At 45.6% G+C, this 17,653-nt stretch overlaps 1 protein-coding gene across 1 annotated transcript in view; it reads left to right on the top strand.

Moving 5' to 3' along the window:
* The window catches only part of TRAF2 (TNF receptor associated factor 2), an 84,268-nt gene that overhangs the window by 11,763 nt on the left and 54,852 nt on the right, over nt 1–17,653 (top strand). Inside the window, exon 3 of the mRNA XM_038767768.1 lies at nt 7,158–7,256. Coding sequence (XP_038623696.1) covers nt 7,158–7,256 — 99 coding nt within the window. The remainder of the gene's footprint in view (nt 1–7,157; nt 7,257–17,653) is intronic.

The raw sequence follows: 17,653 nt of genomic DNA, 5'->3' as shown, positions 1-17,653 counted from the left end.
TGTCTTCTATCTGTCGGTCGATCCTATTTACTATCCCCCCCCTCCATCCCCCCCATCTTACCTCCTTCCCTTCCCCACAGCACCTGTATATAGTTTGTACAGATTTATTACTCTATTTTATTTGTATCTATTCTATTTTGTGAGTATGTTTGGTTTTGTTCTCCGTCTCCCCCTTTTAGACCGTGAGCCCACTGTTGGGCGGGGACCGTCTCTATATGTTGCCAGTTTGTACTTCCCAAGCGCTCGGTACAGTGCTCTGCACATAGTAAGCGCTCAATAAATACGATTGATGATGATGATGATGATTTACTGAGCGTACAGCGCCCGCCAGTCTCCTCCGGGCAGCCCCCTCGTTAGCACGCTCAGAAACCCAACAGGGACCGCAGCTACCAACTATGCTACATCATACTCTCCCAAGTGCTCCATGCAGTGCTCGGCGCACACGGACGGACGGAGTCGACGAAGGGGAGCGGGGGAACTTTCCGGTTTTCTAATCCTGCCCAAGGCAGGACCTCGTCTGTAAAATGGGGATTAAGACCACGAGCCCCCCGTGGGACAACCTGATCACCTTGTAACCTCCCCAGCGCTTAGAACAGTGCTTTGCACATAGTAAGCGCTTACCAAATACCATCATTATTATTATTATTATTAGCCCGCGGCCATTTGAGGTCGCGGGTAAACGGCTCTGTTCCTAAAGAACAATTCAAGATGGTTTCCTTTGTCCCAAGGGAACGGTTGCACTTCCTCGATGGGAAAATGCTTTCTGACGACGTCCGATTCACCCCGGACTGTGTCCGGGTTGGTAGTGATCGCATCCCGTTTTGTTCCTTTCTGTTGGAAGTCTGCGCGGCAGGTGTGTCTTCCCGAGGTTGCGGCTGGGCCCGGACAACAGCGGCTCCGTATCGTTCCCCGTCCGGCTGATGGACGCCCTCCACGCTTTACCGCGCCTCTAATCCCACTGTTGGGCTCTTCCAGTTGAATTTCCGCGAATTCAGCTCGCTTTTCCGTAATAATAATAACGATGGCATCTGTGAAGCGCTTACTACGTGCAGAGCACTGTTCTGAGTGCTGGGGTGGATGCGAGGTGATCAGGTTGTCCAACGTGGGGCTCCCAGTCTTCATCCCCATTTTCCAGATGAGGGAACTGAGGCTCAGAGAAGTGAAGTGACTTGCCCACGGTCACACAGCAGACATGCGGCGGAGCTGGGATTCGAACCCGTGACCTCGGACTCCAGAGCCCGGGCTCTTTCCACTGAGCCACGCTGCTTCTATAATAATGGTATTTGTTAACCGCTTACTATGTGCGAAGCGCTGTCCTAAGCGCTGGGGGGGGGGGGGGACGAGACGATCAAGTTGTCCCACGTGGGGCTCACATCTTCACCCCCGTTTTGCAGATGAGGGAACTGAGGCTCTGAGAAGTTAAGTGACTTGCCCAGGGTCACGCAACAGACGTGTGGCAGAGGCGGGATTCGAACCCATGACCTCTGACTCCAAAGCCCGGGCTCTTTCCACTGAGCCACGCTGCTTCTATAATAATGGTATTTGTTAACCGCTTACTATGTGTGAAGCGCTGTTCTAAGCGCTGGGGGGGGGGGACGAGACGATCAAGTTGTCCCACGTGGGGCTCACATCTTCACCCCCATTTAACGGATGAGGGAACTGAGGCTCTGAGAAGTTAAGTGACTTGCCCAGGGTCGCACAACAGACGTGTGGCAGAGGCGGGATTCGAACCCATGACCTCTGACTCCCAAGCCCGGGCTCTTTCCACTGAGCCACGCTGCTTCTATAATAATGGTATTTGTTAACCGCTTACTATGTGCGAAGCGCTGTCCTAAGCGCTGGGGGGGGGGGGGACGAGACGATCAAGTTGTCCCACGTGGGGCTCACATCTTCACCCCCATTTTACGGATGAGGGAACTGAGGCTCTGAGAAGTTAAGTGACTTGCCCAGGGTCACACAACAGATGTGTGGCAGAGGCGGGATTCGAACCCATGACCTCTGACTCCAAAGCCCGGGCTCTTTCCACTGAGCCACGCTGCTTCTATAATAATGGTATTTGTTAACCGCTTACTATGTGCGAAGCACTGTTCTAAGCGCTGGGGGGGGACGAGACGATCAAGTTGTCCCACGTGGGGCTCACATCTTCACCCCCATTTTACGGATGAGGGAACTGAGGCTCTGAGAAGTTAAGTGACTTGCCCAGGGTCGCACAACAGACGTGTGGCAGAGGCGGGATTCGAACCCATGACCTCGGACTCCAAAGCCCGGGCTCTTTCCACTGAGCCACGCTGCTTCTATAATAATGGTATTTGTTAACCGCTTACTATGTGCGAAGCGCTGTTCTAAGCGCTGGGGGGGGGGGACGAGACGATCAAGTTGTCCCACGTGGGGCTCACATCTTCACCCCCATTTAACGGATGAGGGAACTGAGGCTCTGAGAAGTTAAGTGACTTGCCCAGGGTCGCACAACAGACGTGTGGCAGAGGCGGGATTCGAACCCATGACCTCTGACTCCAAAGCCCGGGCTCTTTCCACTGAGCCACGCTGCTTCTATAATAATGGTATTTGTTAACCGCTTACTATGTGCGAAGCGCTGTCCTAAGCGCTGGGGGGGGGGACGAGACGATCAAGTTGTCCCACGTGGGGCTCACATCTTCACCCCCGTTTTGCAGATGAGGAAACTGAGGCTCTGAGAAGTTAAGTGACTTGCCCAGGGTCGCACAACAGACGTGTGGCAGAGGCGGGATTCGAACCCATGACCTCTGACTCCAAAGCCCGGGCTCTTTCCACTGAGCCACGCTGCTTCTATAATAATGGTATTTGTTAACCGCTTACTATGTGCGAAGCGCTGTCCTAAGCGCTGGGGGGGGGGGACGAGACGATCAAGTTGTCCCACGTGGGGCTCACATCTTCACCCCCATTTTACGGATGAGGGAACTGAGGCTCTGAGAAGTTAAGTGACTTGCCCAGGGTCGCACAACAGACATGTGGCAGAGGCGGGATTCGAACCCATGACCTCTGACTCCAAAGCCCGGGCTCTTTCCACTGAGCCACGCTGCTTCTATAATAATGGTATTTGTTAACCGCTTACTATGTGCGAAGCGCTGTCCTAAGCGCTGGGGGGGGGGGGACGAGACGATCAAGTTGTCCCACGTGGGGCTCACATCTTCACCCCCATTTTACGGATGAGGGAACTGAGGCTCTGAGAAGTTAAGTGACTTGCCCAGGGTCGCGCAACAGACGTGTGGCAGAGGCGGGATTCGAACCCATGACCTCTGACTCCAAAGCCCGGGCTCTTTCCACTGAGCCACGCTGCTTCTATAATAATGGTATTTGTTAACCGCTTACTATGTGCGAAGCGCTGTCCTAAGCGCTGGGGGGGGGGGACGAGACGATCAAGTTGTCCCACGTGGGGCTCACATCTTCACCCCCATTTTGCAGATGAGGGAACTGAGGAAGTTAAGTGACTTGCCCAGGGTCACGCAACAGACGTGTGGCAGAGGCGGGATTCGAACCCATGACCTCGGACTCCAAAGCCCGTGTTCTCGCCACTGAGCTACGCTGCTTCCATCCCAAGTCTTGGATTTCACCGGGGCGGCTCTGCCCAGGCCCAAGAAAGCTTTCCTACCGGAAAGCGGCATGCAGGGCATCCCGACGGGCATGGCGGTCCATGAATTAGTGCTCCGGGAAGAGTTTCGCGCCAAGGCCTTGGGAGAACGCGGCAGAATTATGGCCTAGCGGGAAGCGCCCGAGCCCCAGGTGATCGCGGGCGAGTCACTTAGCTCCTCTGGGCCTCGGTTTCCCCGTTTGTGAAAATGGGGATTCAGTACCTCTTGTCCTTCCAACTTGGACCGGGAGGCCCGAGCGGGCCGGGGATGAACTGGCGATCGGCCCCGGCGCTTAGTACAGTGCTCGGCCCGCCGCTTAACGAATACCGCGGTCCTCGTCGTGCCCCTCTCCCGCGTGGTCGGGCCCGGGGTCGCTGGCGGGACCACGAGGGAGGGAAGCACGATGGTGACCGCGGTATTTGTTAAGCCGCGTGGTCGCTAAAGCGGATGACAGTTAAGCGGAAGACATAATAATAATAATAATAATAATAATAATAATAATAATGATAATAATGGCATTTGTTAAGCGCTTACTATGATTACTTGTCCATATCTATTCTATTTATTTTATTTTGTTAGTATGTTTGGTTATAATGATAATAATAATGGCATTTGTTAAGCGCTTACTATGATTACTTGTCCATATCTATTCTATTTATTTTATTTTGTTAGTATGTTTGGTTATAATGATAATAATAATGGCATTTGTTAAGCGCTTACTATGATTACTTGTCCATATCTGTTCTATTTATTTTATTTTGTTAGTATGTTTGGTTATAATGATAATAATAATGGCATTTGTTAAGCGCTTACCATGATTACTTGTCCATATCTATTCTATTTATTTTATTTTGTTAGTATGTTTGGTTATAATAATAATAATAATGGCATTTGTTAAGCGCTTACTATGATTACTTGTCCATATCTATTCTATTTATTTTATTTTGTTAGTATGTTTGGTTATAATAATAATAATAATGGCATTTGTTAAGCGCTTACTATGATTACTTGTCCATATCTATTCTATTTATTTTATTTTGTTAGTATGTTTGGTTATAATAATAATAATAATGGCATTTGTTAAGCGCTTACCATGATTACTTGTCCATATCTATTCTATTTATTTTATTTTGTTAGTATGTTTGGTTATAATAATAATAATAATGGCATTTGTTAAGCGCTTACCATGATTACTTGTCCATATCTATTCTATTTATTTTATTTTGTTAGTATGTTTGGTTATAATAATAATAATAATGGCATTTGTTAAGCGCTTACCATGATTACTTGTCCATATCTGTTCTATTTATTTTATTTTGTTAGTATGTTTGGTTATAATAATAATAATAATGGCATTTGTTAAGCGCTTACTATGATTACTTGTCCATATCTATTCTATTTATTTTATTTTGTTAGTATGTTTGGTTATAATGATAATAATAATGGCATTTGTTAAGCGCTTACCATGATTACTTGTCCATATCTATTCTATTTATTTTATTTTGTTAGTATGTTTGGTTATAATGATAATAATAATGGCATTTGTTAAGCGCTTACTATGATTACTTGTCCATATCTATTCTATTTATTTTATTTTGTTAGTATGTTTGGTTATAATAATAATAATAATGGCATTTGTTAAGCGCGTACCATGATTACTTGTCCATATCTATTCTATTTATTTTATTTTGTTAGTATGTTTGGTTATAATGATAATAATAATGGCATTTGTTAAGCGCTTACTATGATTACTTGTCCATATCTATTCTATTTATTTTATTTTGTTAGTATGTTTGGTTATAATAATAATAATAATGGCATTTGTTAAGCGCTTACCATGATTACTTGTCCATATCTATTCTATTTATTTTATTTTGTTAGTATGTTTGGTTATAATAATAATAATAATGGCATTTGTTAAGCGCGTACTATGATTACTTGTCCATATCCATTCTATTTATTTTATTTTGTTAGTATGTTTGGTTATAATGATAATAATAATGGCATTTGTTAAGCGCTTACTATGATTACTTGTCCATATCTGTTCTATTTATTTTATTTTGTTAGTATGTTTGGTTATAATAATAATAATAATGGCATTTGTTAAGCGCTTACCATGATTACTTGTCCATATCTGTTCTATTTATTTTATTTTGTTAGCATGTTTGGTTTTGTTCTCTGTCTCCCCCTTTTAGACTGTGAGCCCACTGTTGGGTAGGGACCGTCTCTCAACGTTGCCAACTTGTACTTCCCAAGCGCTTAGTACAGCGCCCTGCACATAGGAAGCGCTCAATAAATACGATTGATGATGATGCAAAGCACTGTTGTAAGCACTGAAGGGCTAAAGAGTTGCGCGAACATAAACCCTAGGTGGTAGAGCCCCGCGTGGGACAACCCGATTACATTGTGTCCATCCCAGCGCTACGCATATAGTAAGCACTGAAATTATTATTATTATTATTAGAAAAGCGATGACGTGCGGAGATCAGAAGTGGATTGGGGAAGGCCTCCGCTGTGAATGAGGCGCCGTTCTGATGGGAGAAATCCTTGGCCTTCTGACTCCGGCGGAGGCCGGCCGGCCCGTGCCCCGTCTCGGAGCGGCCCCGAGGACCGATGTGGCGAGAGAGAAAGGAGAGCAGGGATTTGAGGGGAAGGGAGTGGATCAATCAATCAATCAATCAATCGTATTTATTGAGCGCTTACTATGTGCAGAGCACCGTACTAAGCGCTTGGAAAGTACAAATTGGCAACACATAGAGACAGTCCCTACCCAACAGTGGGCTCACAGTCTAAAAGGGGGAGACAGAGAACAGAACCAAACATACCAACAAAATAAAATAAATAGGATAGAAATGTGGAGCGGATTTGGGGGGCGACCTCGTTGGGACCCCGGAGTCACAGGCGCTGCCCCTTCCACCCCTTCCCGACAAACTCCGCACGGTGGAAAGGCGGCCCGGCAAAGATTGAGGGGAAAGCGGGCCGAAACCGAATCCTCAAACGGTATTCTGCACGCAGTAAGTGCTCGGTAAATAGGATCGGCCGACAGATAGAAGACAAAGGGCCGCAATTCAAAGGAGAAAACAAAAAAGACGCTACATTAAAAGCCGGATAAACGGCTCTCGGAACGGAAGAGCCGTCGTCCGTCGGTCACTGATCGAGCACGTGCCGTGTGCGCTTGGGAGAGTACGCTCCGAAAGAGATCGTAGACGTAATCCCCGCTCACAGGGAGCTTAGTCCGTAGGGGAAGACCGATATTAAAATCAATCTCAGAGAAGAGAAATGGGAAAGTGTGAGGTTGCCAATCAGTCAGCGGTACTTTGGGAGATGGTATTTTTCCACGCGTCCTTCCCAGTTATTGTGTGAAGCTCTCGAGAGCCGGGAGTGTATCCTTTCCTCCAACCGCCCGTTCCCAAATACCCCGTACGCCGCCGTCGGAGTGGAAGAAAAGCGATAAGGAACTAGTTACTCCCTGATTCACCTATTTAGAAAGTCCCCCGTCGGAAGCTGGAGTCCGAGATCTTGACTATCTCTTTTTTTCTTTCTCCCCAGGCTTTTCCGGATAACGCTGCCCGGAGAGAGGTAGAAAGCCTGCCGGCCTTCTGTGTCAACGATGGATGTGCGTGGAAGGGGACCATCAAGGAATATGAGGTAAATCCGTCAGTCGGTGAGGTAAAGTTTGGAATGCTCTCTGGTCTTGGCTCCGGCTGTGGCTTCTTGAAGTGGGATGTGAAGATTGTGTTGTTGCCCAGTCCCGCTTTAAGGAAAATTTGCCTCTTTGATCGCTCCGTGACGGACTTGAGCCGTTTTTTCTGACGCCGCGCCTCGGTATGGCCGAACGGGCTCCGGCGGCCGGGAGAACGTCCGCAGATTCCCTAGCGCGGGCGGAGTGGGCCTCAGGCCTCCCCCATTTTCCCTACGGAGAGCTCACCTCCTCCAGGAGGCCTTCCCGCACTCAGCCCCCTCCTCCCCATCCCCCCCTTACCTCCTTCCCCTCCCCACAGCCCCCTTCATACTCTCCTATTTCTCCTATCCCGTAGTGTGTTCTAATGTCTGCCTCCCCCTTATAATAATAATAATATTTATTATTATTAATAATAGTATTAATAATTACATTATTATTAATGTAATAATAATGGCATTTGTTAAGCGCTTACTATATATATATATGTATGTATATATGTTTGGACGGATTTATTCCTCTATTTTATTTGCACGTGTTTGCTTATATTTATTTGTACATTTGTTTATTTGTACTTTGTAATTTGTATTCATTTGTACATATTTATTCTGTCTATTATCTTTTGTTAATATGTTTTGTTGTCTGCCTCCCCCTTCTAGACCGTGAGCCCGCTGTTGGGTAGGGAGCGTCTCTGTACGTTGCCAACTTGGACTTCCCAAGCGCTTAGTACAGTGCTCTGCACACCGCAAGCGCTCAATAAATACCACTGAATGAATCCCCCCCCCTTACCTCCTTCCCCTCCCCATAGCACCTGTGTATATATATTTGTACGTATTTATTACTCTATTTTATTTGTACATCTTTATTTTATTTTGTTAATATGTTTCGTTGTCTGTCTCCCCCTTCCAGACTGTGAGCCCGCTGTCGGGTAGGGACCGTCTCTAGACGTTGCCAACTTGGACTTCCCAAGCGCTTAGTCCAGTGCTCTGCACACAGTAAGCGCTCAATAAATACGATTGAATGAATGAATGAATAGTGGGTGTTCACGCTGTGAAAACTCATCTTCTGGCGGAGAATCTTCGCATCTCAAGTCCCGGGTGACTCGGAAGAGTCGGGGAAATGAGGGTTTAAGGGAAGCCCTCATGGAGGAGGTGTGATTTGAAAAAAAAAAGCTTTCGGAATAGGGAAGGTGGTGGACTGGGAGATGGGAAAGAGGAGGGAATGCCGCGCCGGACGGAGGAGGAGGGAGGAGACCGGCGTAGGAGGAGCGGAGCGCGCGGGCCGCGTCGAGGTCGGCGAGGGATTTGTGTGATGCCGAAGTGGATGGACGCCACGTTTGACCTCCTTACGCTCGCCGTGGGCAGGGACTGTGCTTATCGTTGGACTCTCCTAAGCGCTTAGTACAGCGCTCGGCAGACAGTAAGCGCTCAATAAATACGACGGGCAGATCAGTTGGCGTTTGGGAACGGCTGGTGCCAGGAGTAGCTTTTCCCCGTGCGCCTTCGGAGTCCCGTCTCTCCTAGACCTCAGGTTGTTGCCGGCCGTGGGAAAGGAAATCATCAGTCGTATTTATTGAGCGCTTACTGTGTGCAGAGCACCGTACTGAGCGCTTGGGAAGTACAAATTGGGCATTTATTGAGCGCTTACTATGTGCAGAGCACTGTGAAAAGCGCTGGGGAATTTGCAAGGTGATCGGGTTGGCCCACGTGGGGCTCGCAGTCTTCATCCCCATTTTCCAGACGAGGGAACCGAGGCCCAGAGAAGTTAAGGGACTTGCCCAAAGTCACACAGCCGACGAGTGGTGGAGCCGGGATTTGAACCCGTGACCCGTGGAATCAGTCCAGAACTTCTGGGAAAGGCAGCCGAAAGCACAGCTGATAGCTTGGATATTCGCCGAGCGTTTTAGGATCGTTTAGGATCGTTTTTGGGATCTCCTAGACTGTGAGCCCGCTGTTGGCTAGGGACCGTCTCTATACGCTGCCAACTTGGACTTCCCAAGCGCCTAGTACAGTGCTCTGCACACAGTAAGCGCTCAATAAATACGATTGAGCGCATGAGGGAATGAATTGGGAATCGCCCAATTCCGCAGCCGCCCCGGAATTCTGATCCCCGGCTGCCCTTTGGACCGCAGATGGCAATCCCAGGTGGGCTTTCTGAGGGCAGCGGGGCTCAATGGAAAGAGCCCGGGCTTGGGAGCCGGAGGTCGTGGGTTCGAATCCCGGCTCCGCCGCTTGTCAGCTGGGCGACTTTGGGCAAGTCACAGCTACCCTGGGCCTCCGTTCCCTCATCTGGAAAATGGGGATTAAGATTGTGAGCCCCACATGGGACAACCTAGTCACCTTGTATCCTCCCCAGCGCTTAGAACAGTGCTTGGCATATAGTAAGCGCTTAACAAATACCAAAATTATTATTATTACTATTATTATTATCTTCCAATCAAGATTTGGAAGATATTTATTACTCTATTCATTTATTTATTTATTTATTTTACTTGTACATTTCTATCCTACTTATTTTATTTTGTTGGTATGTTTGGTTCTGTTCTCTGTCTCCCGCTTTTAGACTGTGAGCCCACTGGTGGGTAGGGACTGTCTCTATGTGATGCCAATTTGTACTTCCCAAGCGCTTAGTACAGTGCTCTGCACATAGTAAGCGCTCAATAAATACGACTGATTGATTGATTGATTGATTTGTCGCAGGGAGTATGTCCCAACTGCTCTCACCTCTGCCTCACAAATGCTTTTCAGTTGGGCATCACTTAAGCGTTTTGCTAGTCTCCCCAACCCCAAAACGCTTTCGTAAAACCCTTCATACTCTCCTATTTTTCCTATTCCGTAGTGTGTTCTAATGTCCGTCTCCCCCTTATAATAATAATAATATTTATTAATAATAATAATTATTATTAATATTATTATTAATGTAATAATAATAATGGCATTTGTTAAGCGCTTACTATGTGCCAAGCACTGTTCTGAGCGCTGGGCGGGGGATACAAGGCGATCAGGTTGTCCCACGTGGGGCTCGCAATCGGAATCCCCATTTTACAGATGAGGGAACTGAGGCTCAGAGAAGTGAAGTGACTTGCCCAAGTTCACACAGCAGACATGTGGCGGAGCCGGGATTCGAACCCATGACCTCTGACTCCCAAGCCCGGGCTCTTTCCACTGAGCCACGCTGCTTCTCTTTAGATTGTAAGCCCCCCGTGGGCCGGGATTGCGTCTACTAAAGGCAGTGCTCTGCTCATATTAGGTATCCAGTAAATACCATTGACTGATTGACAACTGGGTAATAATAATAATATAATAATAATAACAACTAATATCATTATCAATAATAATATGATATTATTATTATCATAATAATAATATATCACATTATATTATAATATATTATATTATTATTATTTTATTAATAATAATAGTAATAATGATGGTGGCATTTGTTAAGCGCTTACCATGTGCAAAGCACTGTTCTAAGCGCTGGGCGGGGGATCCAAGGCGATCAGGTTGTCCCACGTGGGGCTCGCAATCGTAATCCCCATTTTACAGATGAGGTAACTGAGGCTCAGAAGTGAAGTGACTTGCCCAAGTTCAATCAATCAATCAATCGTATTTATTGAGCGCTTACCGTGTGCAGAGCACTGGACTAAGCGCTTGGGAAGTACAAGTTGGCAACATATAGAGACAGTCATCATCATCATCATCAATCGTATTTATTGAGCGCTTACTACGTGCAGAGCACTGGACTAAGCGCTTGGGAAGTACAAGTTGGCAACATATAGAGACATCATCATCATCGTCAATCGTATTTATTGAGCGCTTACCGTGTGCAGAGCACTGTACTAACCGCTTGGGAAGTACTAGTTGGCAACATATAGAGACAGTCCCTACCCAACAGTGGGCTCACAGTCTAAAAGAGGGAGACAGAGAACAAAACCAAACATACTCACAAAATAAAATAAATACTAACAAAATAAAATAAATAGAATAGACATGTGGCAGAGCCGGGATTCGAACCCATGACCTCTGGCTCCCAAGCCCGGGCTCTTTCCACTGAGCCACGCTGCTTCTCTATAGATTGTAAGCCCCGTCGTGGGCCGGGATTGCGTCTACTAAAGGCAGTGCTCTGCTCATATTAGGTATCCAGTAAATACCATTGACTGATTGACAACTGGGTAATAATAATAATACAATAATAATAACTAATATCATTATCAATAATAATATGATATTATTATCATCATCATAATAATATATCATATTATATTATAATACATTATATTATTATTATATTATTATTAATAATAGTAATAATGATGATGGCATTTGTTAAGCGCTTACTATGTGCAAAGCACTGTTCTAAGCCCTGGGCGGGGGATCCAAGGCGATCAGGTTGTCCCACGTGGGGCTCGCAATCGTAATCCCCATTTTACAGATGAGGTAACTGAGGCTCAGAAGTGAAGTGACTTGCCCAAGTTCAATCAATCAATCAATCGTATTTATTGAGCGCTTACCGTGTGCAGAGCACTGGACTAAGCGCTTGGGAAGTACAAGTTGGCAACATATAGAGACAGTCATCATCATCATCATCAATCGTATTTATTGAGCGCTTACTACGTGCAGAGCACTGGACTAAGCGCTTGGGAAGTACAAGTTGGCAACATATAGAGACATCATCATCATCGTCAATCGTATTTATTGAGCGCTTACCGTGTGCAGAGCACTGTACTAACCGCTTGGGAAGTACTAGTTGGCAACATATAGAGACAGTCCCTACCCAACAGTGGGCTCACAGTCTAAAAGAGGGAGACAGAGAACAAAACCAAACATACTCACAAAATAAAATAAATACTAACAAAATAAAATAAATAGAATAGACATGTGGCAGAGCCGGGATTCGAACCCATGACCTCTGGTTCCCAAGCCCGGGCTCTTTCCACTGAGCCGCGCTGCTTCTCTATAGATTGTAAGCCCCCCCATGGGCCGGGATTACGTCTACTAAAGGCAGTGCTCTGCTCATATTAGGCATCCAGTAAATACCATTGACTGATTGACAACTGGGTAACAATAATAATAATAATATAATAATAACTAATATTATTATCAATAATAATATGATATTATTATTATCATAATAATAATGATGATGGCATTTGTTAAGCACTTACTAAGTGCAAAGCACTGTTCTAAGCGCCGGGGAGGATACGAGGTGATCAGGTTGTCCCCCGTGGGGCTCACGGTCTTCATCCCCATTTTCCAGATGAGGTCACTGAGGCCCAGTGAAGTGACTTCAATCAATCAATCAATCGTATTTATTGAGCGCTTACAGTGTGCAGAGCACTGTCCTAAGCGCTTGGGAAGTCCAAGTTGGCAACATATAGAGACGGTCCCTACCCAACAGTGGGCTCCCAGTCTAGGAGAAATAAGTAGAAATAAGAAATAAGTAGAAGTTTTCAGAGGTCATGGGTTCAAATCCCTGCTCCGCCACTTGTCAGCTCTGTGACTTTGGGAAAGTCACTTCACTTTCTCTGCGCCTCAGTTCCCTCTTCTGGAAAATGGGGATGAAGACTGTGAGCCCCCCCCCCCGCCCCGTGGGACAACCTGATTACCTTGCAACCTCCCCAGCGCTTAGAACAGTGCTTTGCACGTAGTAAGCACTTGATAAATGCCATTATTATTATTATTATCATTATATCCTGTGGTCAGGCCGCTTTGATCACCTTGCAACCTCCCCAGCACTTAGAACAGGGCTTTGCACATAGTAAGCGCTTAATAAATGCCATTATTATTATTATTATTATTATTATTATTATTATTATTGTATCCTACGGTCAGGCCGCTTTAATCACCTTGCAACCTCCCCAGCGCTTAGAACAGGGCTTTGCACGTAGTAAGCACTTAATAAATGCCATTATTATTATTATTATCATTATATCCTACGGTCAGGCCGCTTTGATCACCTTGCAACCTCCCCAGCGCTTAGGACAGGGCTTTGTGCGTAGTAAGTGCTTGATAAATGCCATTATTATTATTATTATTATCATTATATCCTGCGGTCAGGCCGCTTTGATCACCTTGCAGCCTCCCCAGTGCTTAGGACAGGGCTTTGCGCGTAGTAAGCGCTTAATAAATGCCATTATTATTATTATTATCATTATATCCTACGGTCAGGCCGCTTTGATCACCTTGCAACCTCCCCAGCACTTAGAACAGGGATTTGCGCGTAGTAAGCGCTTAATAAGTGCCATCATTATTATTATTCTTATCGTTATATCCTACGGTCAGGCCGCTTTGATCACCTTGCAACCTCCCCAGCGCTTAGGACAGGGCTTTGCACATAGTAAGCGCTTAATAAATGCCATTATTATTATCATTATATCCTACGGTCAGGCCACTTTGATCACTTTGCAACCTCCCCGGCGCTTAGAACAGGGCTTTGCGCATAGTAAGCGCTTGATAAACGCCATTATTATTATTATTATTATTATATCCTACGGTCAGGCCGCTTTGATCACCTTGCAACCTCCCCAGCGCTTAGAACAGGGCTTTGCACGTAGTAAGCGCTTAATCATCATCATCATCATCAATCGTATTTATTAATAAATGCCATTATTATTATTATTATTATTATTATTATCATTATATCCTACGGTCAGGCCGCTTTGATCACCTTGCACCCTCCCCAGCGCTTAGAACAGGGCTTTGCATGTAGTAAGCGCTTGATAAATGCCATTATTATTATTCTTATCCTTATATCCTACGGTCAGGCCGCTTTAATCACCTTGCAACCTCCCCAGCTTTTAGAACAGGGCTTTGCGCGTAGTAAGCGCTTAATCATCATCATCATCATCAATCGTATTTATTAATAAATGCCATTATTATTATTATTATTATCATTATATCCTACGGTCAGGCCACTTTGATCACCTTGCAACCTCCCCAGCGCTTAGAACAGGGCTTTGCGCGTAGTAAGCGCTTAATAAATGCCATTATTATTATTATTATCATTATATCCTACAGTCAGGCCGCTTTGATCACCTTGCAACCTCCCCAGCTTTTAGAACAGGGCTTTGCGCGTAGTAAGCGCTTAATAAATGCCACGATTATTATTATTCTTATCGTTATATCCTACGGTCAGGCCGCTTTGATCACCTTGCAACCTCCCCAGCGCTTAGAACAGGGCTCTGCACGTAGTAAGCGCTTAATAAATGCCATTATTATTATTATTATCATTATATCCTACGGTCAGGCCGCTTTGATCACCTTGCAACCTCCCCAGCACTTAGAACAGGGCTTTGCGTGTCGTAAGCGCTTAATAAATGCCATTATTATTATTATTATTATCATTATATCCTACAGTCAGGCCGCTTTGATCACCTTGCAACCTCCCCGGCGCTTAGAACAGGGCTTTGCGCGTAGTAAGCGCTTGATAAATGCCATTATTATTATTATTATATCCTACGGTCAGGCCGCTTTGATCACCTTGCAACCTCCCCAGCGCTTAGAACAGGGCTTTGCGCGTCGTAAGCGCTTAATAAATGCCATTATTATTATTATTATTATCATTATATCCTACAGTCAGGCCGCTTTGATCACCTTGCAACCTCCCCAGTGCTTAGGACAGGGCTTTGCGTGTAGTAAGTGCTTGATAAATGCCATTATTATTATTATTATTATCATTATATCCTACGGTCAGGCCGCTTTGATCACCTTGCAACCTCCCCAGCGCTTAGAACAGGGCTTTGCACGTAGTAAGCGCTTAATAAATGCCATCATCATTATTATTATTATCATTATATCCTACAGGCAGCTTTAATCACCTTGCAACCTCCCCAGCGCTTAGAACAGGGCTTTGCACGTAGTAAGCGCTTAATAAATGCCATTATTATTATTATTATCATTATATCCTGCAGTCAGGCCGCTTTAATCACCTTGCAACCTCCCCAGCGCTTAGGACAGGGCTTTGTGTGTAGTAAGCGCTTAATAAATGCCATTATTATTATTATTATCATTATATCCTTCGGTCAGGCCGCTTTAATCACCTTGCAACCTCCCCAGCGCTTAGAACAGGGCTCTGCACGTAGTAAGTGCTTAATAAATGCCATTATTATTATTATTATCATTATATCCTACGGTCAGGCCACTTTGATCACCTTGCAACCTCCCCAGCGCTTAGAAACAGGGCTTTGCGCGTAGTAAGCGCTTGATAAAGGCCACGATTATTATTATTCTTATCGTTATATCCTACGGTCAGGCCGCTTTGATCACCTTGCAACCTCCCCAGCGCTTAGAACAGGGCTTTGCGCGTAGTAAGCGCTTAATAAATGCCATTATTATTATTATTATCATTATATCCTACAGTCAGGCCGCTTTGATCACCTTGCAACCTCCCCAGCTTTTAGAACAGGGCTTTGCGCGTAGTAAGCGCTTAATAAATGCCACGATTATTATTATTCTTATCGTTATATCCTACGGTCAGGCCGCTTTGATCACCTTGCAACCTCCCCAGCGCTTAGAACAGGGCTCTGCACGTAGTAAGCGCTTAATAAATGCCATTATTATTATTATTATCATTATATCCTACGGTCAGGTCGCTTTGATCATCTTGCAACCTCCCCAGCACTTAGGGCAGGGCTTTGCGTGTCGTAAGCGCTTAATAAATGCCATTATTATTATTATTATTATCATTATATTCTACGGTCAGGCCGCTTTGATCACCTTGCAACCTCCCCAGCGCTTAGAACAGGGCTTTGCGCGTAGTAAGCTCTTAATAAATGCCACAATTATTATTATTCTTATCGTTATATCCTACGGTCAGGCCGCTTTGATCACCTTGCAACCTCCCCAGCGCTTAGGGCAGGGCTTTGCACGTAGTAAGCGCTTAATAAATGCCATTATTATTATTATTATTATTATTACGGTCAGGCCGCTTTGATCACCTTGCAACCTCCCCAGCGCTTAGAACAGTGATTTGCACGTAGTAAGCGCTTAATAAATGCCATTATTATTATTATTATTATTGCGGTCAGGCCGCTTTGATCACCTTGCAACCTCCCCGGCGCTTAGAACAGTGATTTGCACGTAGTAAGCACTTAATAAATGCCATTATTATTATTATTATATCCTACAGTCAGGCCGCTTTGATCACCTTGCAACCTCCCCAGCGCTTAGGGCAGGGCTCTGCGCGTAGTAAGCGCTTAATAAATGCCACGATTATGATTATTCTTATGGTTATATCCCCCGGTCAGGCCTCTTGGGAACATTTGACGAGCTCTCTCGGCCGGCCCCGGCGGGCGCGGTGGAAAGTCCCTCATTTTATCGTGCGATTCGCCAGCGGCCGCGGAAAGCACCTAGAAGACAGTCATTCTTTGTTATTTTGAAAAGGGCAGAATGTATTTCTGGAGGGACTCTTGTCTGGCCGCCCTTTGGCGGTGAGCGATAAATAAACCTCCTCCGGAGCTTCGAAAATGAGTAAGGCCGGAGGGATAAGCAAGAAACGAAACCCCCTCCCTCCCACTGCGGGTGGAAAAAACCCCAAAATTAGCCTGCTTCCTGTCATTTCTCAATGTTTTCATCATCATCATCATCATCAACCTTTACTTGTCCATATCTATTCTATTTATTTTATTTTGTTCGTATGTTTGGTTTTGTTCTCCGTCTCCCCCTTTTAGACCGTGAGCCCGCCGTTGGGTAGGGACCGTCTCTATACGTTGCCAACTTGTACTTCCCAAGCGCTTAGTACAGTGCTCTGCACGTAGGAAGCGCTCAATAAATACGATTGATGATGATGATGATGATCAGTCGTATTTATTGAGCGCTTACTATAATAATAATAATAATAATGATGGCATTTGTTAAGCGCTTACTATGTGCAAAGCACTGTTCTAAGCGCTGGGGGGGATACAAGGTGATCAGGTTGTCCCACGGGGGGCTCACAGTCTTAATCCCCATTTTCCAGATGAGGGAACTGAGGCCCAGAGGAGTGAAGTGACTTGCCCAAGGTCACACAGCAGACATGTGGAGAGCACTGGACTATGTGCAGAGCACTGGACTAAGCGCTTGGGAAGTACAAAGTGGCAACATATAGAGACGGTCCCTACCCAACAGTGGGCTCAGGCTTCAGAATACATTGCTACCACCGCTACTACTACTAATCAATCAATCAATCAATCAATCGTATTTATTGAGCGCTTACTATGTGCAGAGCACTGGACTAAGCGCTTGGGAAGTACAAATTGGCAACATATAGAGACGGTCCCTACCCAACAGCGGGCTCAGGCTTCAGAATGCATTGCTACCACCGCTACTACTACTACTACTGCTAATCAATCAATCAATCAGTCGTATTTATTGAGCGCTTACTATGT

The sequence above is a fragment of the Tachyglossus aculeatus genome, chromosome 27, assembly GCF_015852505.1.
Source record: "Tachyglossus aculeatus isolate mTacAcu1 chromosome 27, mTacAcu1.pri, whole genome shotgun sequence".
NCBI classification, from domain to species: Eukaryota; Metazoa; Chordata; class Mammalia; order Monotremata; family Tachyglossidae; genus Tachyglossus; species Tachyglossus aculeatus.
This window is presented reverse-complemented; position numbering and strand designations above follow the sequence as displayed.